The sequence below is a fragment of the Anopheles ziemanni genome, chromosome X (assembly GCF_943734765.1).
Source record: "Anopheles ziemanni chromosome X, idAnoZiCoDA_A2_x.2, whole genome shotgun sequence".
In the NCBI taxonomy this organism is placed as follows: domain Eukaryota; kingdom Metazoa; phylum Arthropoda; class Insecta; order Diptera; family Culicidae; genus Anopheles; species Anopheles ziemanni.
Window position 1 is genome coordinate 5165287 of NC_080707.1, and position 11578 is coordinate 5176864.

The 11578-nt window shown below is 41.8% G+C and overlaps 1 protein-coding gene across 1 annotated transcript; it reads left to right on the forward strand.

Moving 5' to 3' along the window:
• The first annotated feature begins 5906 nt into the window (after positions 1-5906).
• LOC131291430 (phosphatidylinositol 4,5-bisphosphate 3-kinase catalytic subunit delta isoform) lies at positions 5907-9916 on the forward strand. The gene is made up of 4 exons (XM_058320640.1): positions 5907-6355; positions 6546-9440; positions 9526-9645; positions 9739-9916. The coding sequence occupies exons 1-4, from the start codon at positions 5951-5953 to the stop codon at positions 9865-9867; spliced, it is 3549 nt and encodes a 1182-aa protein (XP_058176623.1). The 5' UTR covers positions 5907-5950; the 3' UTR covers positions 9868-9916.
• The last annotated feature ends 1662 nt before the right edge of the window (positions 9917-11578 follow it).

Genomic DNA, 11578 nt, shown 5'->3' on the forward strand with positions numbered 1-11578 from the left:
TTTGGTGGTATGGTGGCAACATATAAAACATTGAAATAGAGTGGAATAACAAAAAATCCGATACATTTAGGTCTGGAAGATTCAAGTCCCATCGCGGCTGTTTGTCAGCGATTGAACCGTGATGGAAGATAGAAAGGGAAGATTAAATATTGCATATTACGCAAAACCTTATTTCACGTGCCAAAATAATATTAAATAGAACAATATTGAACAAAGTAACGTAAATGATTGATTGTAGGAGTGATGTACCAGAAAAAAAATCAGCAGTAATAACAACCAAACAGAGAAAAATCACAAACAGTCAAGCGTAAATCATGCAGCAAAACATAAAACGCAAACAAAAAGCAACAAAACAAAAAATCCTGCCTAAATGTGCTCGTGTAGTGTTTAATGAGGTACTTAATGGAAGAATATAAGTTTGATAAGGCTTAACACATAAACTAATTAAATCGAAACAAAAATATCTTAAGCTAGACAAACTGAACATAAACGATACAGTGGGATTGTTATCATCCCAGACTTAGTATAATGAATGGGTTTGCAACAATGAATGGAAGCTTACTATGGGCTAGGCTATTTGATACCACGATGAATCGTTTACGTGCAACCAGTCTGTGCACTTATTGGACCTTACTTTAGAATAATTATTATAGAATGCAAAAACAAAAACATGCGGTTCCCGCAGTGTAAATTGTAATCTGTCGTCATCCTCTGCGTTTTCAAATTGCGTAATCAGCAAAACATCTACTAGCAAAGGTTGCTAAACTGCGTAACGATCTTGGGACAGCGGGGAACAAAAACCTCTTGAATAGCACGAAAGAATGGGATGCTTACATTCTGATTCTAGTTTTACGTTCCATTTTGAACCGCACACATGGCAAGGGTCATTTAGTCTATGGTTTTGATTTTGATGACTGTAATGTACTTTAATGTACCCCCATTCATGCATAATTTCAACTAGCTATACCGAGTGATAAGCGCACATGAGTGATCATATCGTGCTAATATGGCACGAGTTCGTGATTTTTTGCCAAGATACTTTTACTGGCTCCTTTTACCGGGATGACAGGAGATTCTGCTTGGTTTATCCCTTCACACTGTTCGGGGTGGTTCCAGATTCAATCATCACCACTCTGCCATTGCCAGTCATGAGTATTTAAAATGGTTACATTGCGTTCTCTTTGCTGAAGTTAGGAATAATACTTTAATTCACATGGTATTTTCTTCGATAACATTGTAGTATTATCTGTTACTTAAGCCCCTATGCCAGACCATAAAGCGATAAAAAAAACTATTTGAAACTTGCATTATTTGGTATTTTGAAATAATTGTGAAATAAAACGTTGATGGTGAATGTATATTATAGCATAGAACATGCAAGCATTAGTTATGTTTTTATAGAATATGTATTACTTTTTTTTGTTCCAAGGGCTAGATCACTACTTTCATTTAATCTATATTTCGGGCTGATGGTACTTAACGTATGTTATTACAATTAATACTTTGTCGTTCTGTTATTTTATACACTGTGCAGCTATTTATAAAACGCTTGCGGTAAACAAACAAGCAACAAGAAGTGAAAAATAACTTGCAAATAAAAACGTTCCTTGTTAGACTTTCAACCGATTCAATGGGTGCTTCATTTGTTTGTTCACTGACGATTTTTGATTCAAGTAGATAACAATTGCTGCCAGGAGCAACAATGTCTTACAAGTGAGACACTAAATATGCAAAATGAACTTTTGGCGGAAATAAAATCAACCACGAACCTACAGTATGTTGAAATGTGCTTAGGGGTACATAACATACCAAAAGTTATCGAATATATTGCAGCCACAAGCTATTCTTGAAAATACTGCCTAGCCGCTTCTAATGCTTAGAAGCCGTGTAGTATTCTAGTTTTTATATTACAGTTACTTCCGAGATTGACTGTAGTGTAAACTGTATATTGATTTTGAGCATGGAAAGAATGTTTAGAAAGACCACCGTTTGAGGTTTAGTCGTATCTTTATCTTTATTTTTAAAATTCTCAGTTCCTAAAGGTCCCGTGATGAGATGAGGTGGCAAAATAAAACCCTACATTTATAAAATAAAGTACACGTAAAAAATGCTTTTTACAATTTGACTCAAAGTGGAAACGGGACTCGAATACGGGTTGGTTTACCAAGAGCACTTCGCTACCTTGGTACGGCTTCCATTTAGCGCACAAGTATAGAAATATCGTTATTTGAATAGTAAACATTGATTTTGAAGAAAATATTAATATCGCTGATTTAATGATTTTGATTTTCCCCAACCGGGATTCGATCACCAAACCACTGAGACACCACTATCAGTACACCAGTTGTGTGAGTCGGTTGCAAAGGAAAAATACAGGTACAAATTGAAATGTGCTTTGTGAATAAATTGAACTACCAAGCTTTTAATTCAATAATGGTTATGATAATTTGAAACCTATATATCAAAATATGCTTTTTGAAAAATTTGAAAAGTTACATAACATATAAAGAATCATGAAAAAAATGAATAAACCCGTAAACAAAAAAGTTTTTCCCAGTCCAGATTCTAACTTCGATCCTCCGGAACAACACCCATGCACCTTGCTCCCTAGACTATTGATGAAAAAAAATTTCCGCGTGAAATCACAGCTCTAGCACTAGAAAATCAACCAAAAATAAAAACTTTAGACTCATTTTCCCTCCCCGAGCTTCGTCTGGAGTTCGAACTCCAGTTCGTACTAGTAGTTTACATAAATTTGATATGATTTAGTTTTCCCAAAATCCACCGGTAACTATGAACTTCCTTTTAAAAATATGTAATTCGGTAAAAGAGGCCGCCATGTTTTCGATCGTGGCTACACCTCTTGTGGACGTTTAAACTGAATGTATGCAATTGGTGATACATTAGTTCGTTAAATTCAACCTACGAGTATTTGATTCGTAGTGTGTACCGTTAATTTCGGCTACGCAATCAGGGGGTGCGGTATGAGGGGGGCCCATGGGCACAGCTCGTAGAATGTTTTTTGCGATCACAAATGGCGATTTGTTTGAATGGTTTTTGAATGGCAAAATTTGATAAGTGTCCACAGTGAAACTGCTAAACGAGAAATTTTGGCGTTATTTTGGGGTAAAAGAATTCTCTTCAGAACTGCCCGCTCTTTTTTTGAGAATTCTTTTACCCCTTCTTTTGCAGCAGATTTCCTATGCAATCTTGGATGTAAAACGACTTCTGAAAAGAAGGGTAAAACAATTCTCTTAATACTTGCGGGACACCGCAAAAGAGAACAGTTTTGACAACGTGACTGTGCGTTTATAACACCTATTTCTGACTATACGCGCAAAAAACGTATACCCATTCGTAGTAGATTATATGAGCTGGGTTCAGGATATCTTTTCTTTCCTAATAATAATACTCGTTGGAATCGGGAATAAGACCCGACCGCTCCGGGTCGCTTACGGATCGCTCCGACCCGATAGGTTCGGGTCGACCAGCTCATCACTATTAGGTACACTCGTTGTGCAGGAGTGAAGCCGTCAAATGTCAGTTCACTTTCCACTGTCCTACCTGTTCATGCGTTCCCTTGGTACAATGCTGCTGTGGATCAGCGTCGATTGTTCCGTAGATTCGTCGGTGGTGTGCCAGCATCCACTTCGAAGTGGATTGTTTTCTTATGTTGATGCTGAATTAGGAAAAGGCCGAAAAGGATCGTTGCCTTCCCTTTCCGGCATGAAGATGCAGCAATAGTGAATGGGTCTTCAATCAACTTTGTTCGTGTCAAACTTCGTCGTCTAATGCAACAGCGCGGAAATGCACAAGATCATTTTTTCTGCAAAACTTTGCAATGCGGTGCCGGACATCAAAGAAAGAAAACTCAGTTCAATGAGTTTTGAAACGACTCCTGTGTCTCTATGATGGGAAATGCGATACAGATTAGTGCAATACTCAAAAAATAAGCAGCGGGAAAAGTGTCAGGTATGTCCATTAATCTATTTGGTTAAAGATGCTTCATATTGCTCCAGCATTGATTGGTAATACAGTATTAGAAAGATCAAGTGAATGAGGCGCCAACCATCTTGTACGAGATACGACTATTTGTTTCCTTTGTAGCTAGCTTGTGTTTCAGGCATTGCGGTGTTAGAATAGTTGATGTTATTGATCTGTGTCATTCCCAAAAGTGAGTGGGTTTTAAAGCCATTTTGTGTGAGTCAATCGTTGTCTGCAGATGCACACAAAACGAACATAACACAGATAGGACAACAGAACTTAATGAAATGTGAACCGATCCAGTAGGCGTTGTACCTTCCTTGGAGGTAGCTTAGCAAAGAGAAAAAGGGACATCGCACAGATACACATCTGACACAATGTGAAGACTTCTATCCTAGATGAATGAAGTGATACATAGACCTTTTGTCAAAATAGTTGTAAAGTAAGGTGGATTGACGATATTATGTGTGAATGAAAATTAGGGACAAGAAAAATTTACATCATAAAAGCACAGCTGTTGAATGAATGTGGAAGGATCCGTACTATTTTGCTTTCAAGAAAGCAGTTCGGTACTGGAAGCGGTAGCCCCTTTCATGTTATAAGTTTGCCTGTTTACCTGCATACTCTATGACAAGTAAATAAGCTTTTTGCTGTTTAAGAAATCAAATAGATATATGTTAACTGAAATGATTTTGACTTGTCTTTTAAGCGCAATTTAAGTTTCGTTTTTCGAATGTATCTTACCACCGTTATCCGCAATGTGTAATGCTTTTCGAAAAGCTGGATGTTTATTGGAAATTAAAATCTCTTTTTTGCCGCAATTAGTTTGTACTAGATCGCACCGAAAGGTGGTAAACGGTGTATGCGTCACATTTCATAACATCACACTGTGTCATTTCTCAAGAAATCTGTCATCTGTGGGATATACCATATCCATATGTATTGCTCGCGGATACACCTTCCAAAAAGAAATCTCATCAATTTCTTCAACGTAAAGCCATTTTGCTCAAGTAAAATTTCATCAAATAACTTTAAAATATAATATACCCAAAAAGCAATTTAAAAAAACACGAACGACGAATGGTTTTTCCCGAATCAGTACCCAGTTTGATTTGAGAAGAATATAAGAAATATCGTTGCTATACGTATTAAAAAAATAATATTATGTTTTTCTTTGTTTTATAGATCAATCATAAGCAGCAGCAGCTATCGGAATAGGAAGTAGTATCAACAATAATTCAATTTAACTAGAGTATTTAGAAGGTATATCAGCCAGGTATCCTCGCATGCGCGATTTGACTAGCTATCATAAGTAACTCTTATGAACTCAAGGGAAAACTCTTTTTAGGCATGATCAACGAAAGTTGTTACGCAGGGTAAAAAGAAAACGAACCTGGCAGGCCAGAAAGCTTGAAAAATATTGTAACATAAGTGCCGGCAAACTAGAATTTAATACATTAAACAATGAAACCATTTCTCGCGAGGCCAATGGGACGTGCAAATAGCATTTAAATTCTTTATGATGCTAGAAAATACATATGCAATTCTATACTTAATACAACCTTTGGCAAATAAACGATTCAGGTGAGAGGTAATGATTACATTTTAAAATTTTAATTTTTTAACCAATGACAGTCTTAATCTAAAAACAAGCTTTTAAAATTAACGTTAAATTAACTACAAAGTGTAGGTTTGCCTATCACATTCACCAAACGAATGTTATGAGTAGAGCAGCGTATGGAAATAGGAGAAATCTTTGTTTCTTAAACATTGATTATTCTTCGTTGACAAAAAAATGCAGGAATAAAAAAATACTTATTGATTTCTAAGACATTCCAGTGCGAGCAATAGATAAATAACAATAGTTTGTCTCAGGCAGGTTACTGTTTTTTTTCGAAAATTTGTTTACTGGAATAGGAAACTCCCATAGACCGATCGATTAGTGCCATTCAGTATATCCCAGGAAATGAAAGGAACAACCGGAATCGACACACACGATGGCGAACAAGTATCCCGTGGAAAGATACGGCAGCAAATGTCTGGAATTCTAGAAAGTGGACACATAGCTACTCCGGATCGTAGCAGAGGAAGCGGTACGCACCAAGTAAGCGGGCGAAACGCAGCAAGAAACCGGAAGGATATTGATTACCAAATGCGTCAGTATTCGGCACATCAGAGAGGTCATCAAACAATGGCTTCACCAATACCTCAACCAACTAAACCGGTTGAACATACCACACCGAGGAAATTCGTCTACGATTTTTGGAAAAAACGATTGGACGATTTTGTCGATCTTGATGTCTTTATGCCGAATGGTGTGGTAATAACGATGAACCAGTCAGTATACTTAACACTCAGGGAATTAAAAGGGGTAAGTACCAAATGTTCGTATGCAATGGAATATATACAGCTAGCCTAGTTGCTTTCAACGGCTAGCTAAACCGTCTTTCACTAAGGTAGTTTACAGATAACAAAGTGAGACGCTTTACATACGATACGATAAACAATTAATAAAATCTACGTTTTCATTTATTTTTTCTCTGATTGCAACCGTACAACAGTATGTGTGGGAGTTAGCGGAGAGTAAACCTTTGTACAGCCTGCTGGGTGACAAAAACATGTACTGTTTCAGTACACTGGCTTCCGGGACCACCAACAATGGCACCTACGAGGTGGATGATGAGTCGCGGCGACTGGTGGACGTGCAGCCTGTGTTCGGCTTATTTCGCTTCGTGGAGAAAAAGAATATGTCTGTCAATAGCACCTTGATAAACAACATCAATGCACTGCTTGGTAGTGGACTATCGGAGAAAACACTCAAGAATCCAGAAGTGAACGATTTCCGCACTAAGATGAGTCAGCTCGGAGAGGAGATCGGCAGTGAACGGGCGGCCATGAGCCGCATGGAGCGCATCGCGTACCAATACCCGGTGAAGTTGGCTAGCAGTACCAATATCCCGGAGCAAATAAAAAAAAGACTGGTCAACGGCGGAAGTGGTGGTGGCAGCAGCAACGACGGAGGTTACTTCTGCGTAGTTGCGATCAGCACTGACATGCAGGTAACGGTAAAGGTGCCGTGCCGCGCGACGCCAGAGGAGGTGCTGAAGCGCATCCTCGAGAAAAAGCAAATCTCGGCGAAGGCACGCAACGATAACAGTGCCGACTTCATCCTGAAGGTGTGTGGTCGCGAGGAGTACATCTACGGTTCACATCCGATCATCGTCTTTCAATACGTGCAGGATTGTCTGTCGCGTGACGAAACTCCCACGTTTGTGCCCCGACTGGTGCGCACGGTTGAGGTTTTCAAGAACGACATATACGATGCACGAGAGGACTTCTCTCAGTGGACGGCGGTCGGCAGCAATGCCGTCGCGATCGCCGGTGGTGGCACGAAGACCAAGCTCCAATCACAACAACAGCAACAATCGCAGCAGCAACAGCATCCATCAACCCTGCGTAAGCCGAAACACCTGACAAGTTGGGAGGTAAATACTAAACTGTCGTGCACGGTGCACGAAATTCGCGAACTTAACTGCGACGCAAATCGAAGCGTCGAGGTTGGCATACAGCTCGGCTTGTTTCACGGCGGCAAATCGCTGTGCAAGACCGAGCGCACCAGGATGGTGTTGATGAACAATAGTTCGGCTAGCTGGAACCAGCGTATCGAGTTTGACATCAACGTAAGCAACGTGCCTCGCATGGCACGTCTGTGCTTGGTGGTGTACGAGAACATTCGAACCGCGAAAGGCATCGGCATTCGTGCTCGCCGCACCAAGGACGGTCTGATCAATCCAATCGCCTGGGTCAACACAATGGTGTTCGATTATAAGAGCCAGCTGAAGACTGATTTGGCCACACTGTACACCTGGACGTACGCAGAAGACGCACAGTCGGATGACATTTTGCACCCGCTCGGCACCGTCGAGCCGAATCCTAAGCGGGATGAGGCGGCATCGGTATTACTAAGCTTCGGCAGTTACGACTCCGATGGCCAGATCATTGTGTACCCGAGCGAAGAGGACCTGTTAGCTCACGCGGCACGGATGAGCCACCGGAACGAGCACCTCAACCGCGAGAGTGCCGAAGATACGCGCTCAATCAAGGAAATCCTCTCCGTGTACATGTACAACGATCGACTGAACGACATCCACGAGCAAGACCGTAACGCGATATGGGCGAAGCGACGCGACTGCCTTCAGCAGATGCCGCAGGGTCTGCCGTGTCTCCTCTTCTGTGTCGAATGGAACAACCGGGACGAGGTGGCCGAGATTGTATCGTTGCTGCAGGAATGGCCAAAACTTCTCGTCGAACGTGCACTTGAGCTTCTGGACTACGCTTATGCGGATAAGTACGTGCGTCGCTATGCAGTCGCCTGTCTGAGTACGATTGAAGATGATGAACTGCTGCTCTATTTGCTGCAGCTCGTGCAGGCACTCAAGCACGAATCGTACCTGAACTGCGATCTCGTGGGCTTTCTACTCAAGCGGGCCTTGCATAACCAGCACATCGGTCATTTCATTTTCTGGCACCTGCGCTCGGAGCTCGGTGTGCCGTCGGTGCAGGTGCGTTTCGGGCTGATCCTCGAAGCATACCTCAAAGGCAGTCCCGAGCACGTCATTGTACTGCTTCGACAGACGCTGTGCCTGAACCAGCTTAAGATTTGCTCCGATACGGTGAAGAAGGGCAGCAAGGAAAAGGGTAGGGCGTTGCTGATGGAAAAGTTGGCCGAGCGTACCACCACGGAAGCGATGAACGACGTGATCAGTCCACTCAATCCAAGTTTCCGGTGCCGCACGGTCAAGGTTGAACGGTGCAAGGTGATGGATTCGAAAATGCGCCCACTCTGGATCGTGTACGAAAACAGTGACACGCGTGGCGATGACATCAATATGATCTTTAAGAACGGCGACGATCTGCGGCAGGACATGCTGACGCTGCAAATGCTGCGCATTATGGACCGGATATGGAAGGGCCACGGGTACGATTTCCGCATGAACCCGTACAGCTGTATCAGCACCGACCGCAAGCTTGGCCTGATCGAAGTGGTGCTGAATGCGGAAACGATAGCCAACATCCAGAAGGAGCGCGGTATGTTTTCTGCCACTTCGCCGTTCAAGAAAGGTTCGCTATTGGCCTGGCTCAAGGATCACAATGGCACGGACGAGCTGCTAGCCAAAGCCATTCAAGAGTTTACACTCAGCTGTGCCGGCTACTGTGTCGCGACGTACGTGCTAGGAGTTGCCGATCGCCACTCGGACAACATTATGGTGAAAAAGACGGGTCAACTGTTCCACATTGACTTCGGCCACATCCTGGGTCACTTCAAGGAGAAGTTCGGCTTCCGCCGTGAGCGCGTCCCGTTTGTGTTAACGCACGATTTCGTATATGTGATAAACAATGGACGAACGGATCGAGAGGCCCAGGAATTTTGCCACTTCCAAACGCTTTGCGAGGAGGTACGTCGTCGGTGCCTTTCCTTTTGGACTTCGCATTGTTTCTCATCCTTTCTTTCTCTCTCTCTCTCTTTCTCTCTCTGTACAGGCATTTCTTATCCTTCGTCAACATGGATGTCTCATATTATCACTATTTTCGATGATGATCTCCACCGGGCTCCCCGAGTTATCATCAGAGAAGGATCTCAACTATCTCCGAGAAACACTGGTAAGTGCGGCATCGCATTTCAGGGCATTCATTGTAAGTCACTTGCACGGAATAATAATTTCTAATCGCCAACGTCTTTTGCCGTTGTTGAAGGTGTTGGACAAAACGGAAGAAGAGGCACGCAGTCACTTTAAAGCGAAATTCAGCGAAGCTCTTGCCAACTCGTGGAAAACCTCGCTCAACTGGGCATCGCACAATTTCTCCAAAAACAACCGCCAGTGACACCAGCCTCCTACCGGACGCAATCACCAAACAATGTAGATTTGCAATTGGTTGCAGCGAGTTGACATGCTCATGTTTGCGTGAAGATCTACGGCTGAGGGTTGGAAGGAGCAAACATCGATTGACATGGATGGATCGATATTTCCCGTGCGATTGTGTGCACGTATGTACTGGAGATGTGTTATTGTAAATGCTTGTAGCATATAGAATAGTTTAGGCTTGATAATCTACGATGCACATCGTAGCACGTATTTTTGTCATTTAAGGAAGAGATTATTTTAAAATTAACCTTTAAAATGAGATTGTACATGTTTTACGCCACGATATTGTAAAAGAACGAGCTTGACTGGATGAGAAACCAATCGTTTAATAGGGCAGGTGCAAATAAGATTAAGTAATCTGCAGAAGGATCAGGACGATGGAAATTGTACAATAACTTATTTATTCATTTTAAATTCTCAGTTTTAAACTAGGTTATAAGTTGTCTTACTCTATTCCGTCTGACTTAGTTTGTTTAGTTTAATGGTTTAAGATCTTTTTCAAACATGGAAGAATTAAAAACGATAAATACGAGCCTATGCAAAACACCATTAGCTGAAACAATCCTCCCTATGTAACGGAATGTACTCCAATGTTTTACTCTATTTGGCTGTACACTTTTTTTAATCACCAAGCTCAAAACAACTTTGCCCATCGTGGTCTTCTTCATTGTTGGCGTAACGACCATCTGTGGTCATGCCTGCTCCATCAGCGATTTTCTAGCCTTTCTGTACGTGGGTTGGCAGTCCTCATATAGGGGAGGGTACGGTCCCGGTTGGGATTCGACCCCCACACCGTCGAGCGAGCTCGTTAGGCGATTTTCTATCGAAGTAACTATCGCGAATAATGGACAGAAAAATTAATTATCTTTCAATTACATTTATAACAAAAAAAAATCTAGCCTCGTCGAGTACATCTCAATGCTCAATACGTCTCTAGAGTCTCCACGGATAGGAAACAACCGGGGTCTGGAATGGTTGTCGTACAGATGTCCTTGCTGCACTGTGTAGATTTGACTTTTTTAGGGTTTTCTGTACTTCACTCGTCACGAAAAGAGCTCGAATCCTAGACATCCCGCTAGAAATGTCCTTACGGTTTCTCCCAAAACTCCTCAGCGCGAACAAAAAAAACGCTTCCCCTTCTTCAATGGTTCTCTCCTCTTCTCCCAATTTCTTCCTTAAATATTTGGCAAACCGATTTATTTTTCTGCCCAGCATCCCCCGTCGTCCCTTCCTCCGCTCCACTCGAAGTACACTAAATTTTATTTCAATTACTCTTCAATTACTCCTACACCAATAATAAAATCGAATGCGTGATACTGTTTGCTAGCAGTGGTGCGATCTCACGGTTATTGATAGTGGCTGATAATGATATTTGGTGTGATTTGAGTTCGAAGTGCTTTCCTGATTAACTGCTATTTTCTTGTAAACTACGACGTTTTTGAGTTTAAAAACAGGTACAAGAAACGAAATTACACTAGTAATTATTATAAACGTGTTAAAAAAAAACATGAGCTAGCAATGCTTGCCGAGTTAGAAGAGCTGAAAGCAGCAAGGAGAGCAGGTATGTTCTGGAAATCATACCAAGTGAATGTGAACATAACAATTGAATTCTTAATTTATAGTTCCGCCCCCCAGCTGGCTATGGAAACATTTCCGAAAGGAAATGGTCC

Coding starts and splice junctions, on each gene's coding strand:
- LOC131291430 (XM_058320640.1), top strand. CDS start 5,951: ATGAAAGGAACAACCGGAATCGACACACACGATGGCGAACAAGTATCC. Junction 6,356..6,545: donor CACTCAGGGAATTAAAAGGG/GTAAGTACCAAA, acceptor ACCGTACAACAG/TATGTGTGGGAGTTAGCGGA. Junction 9,441..9,525: donor TCCAAACGCTTTGCGAGGAG/GTACGTCGTCGG, acceptor CTCTCTGTACAG/GCATTTCTTATCCTTCGTCA.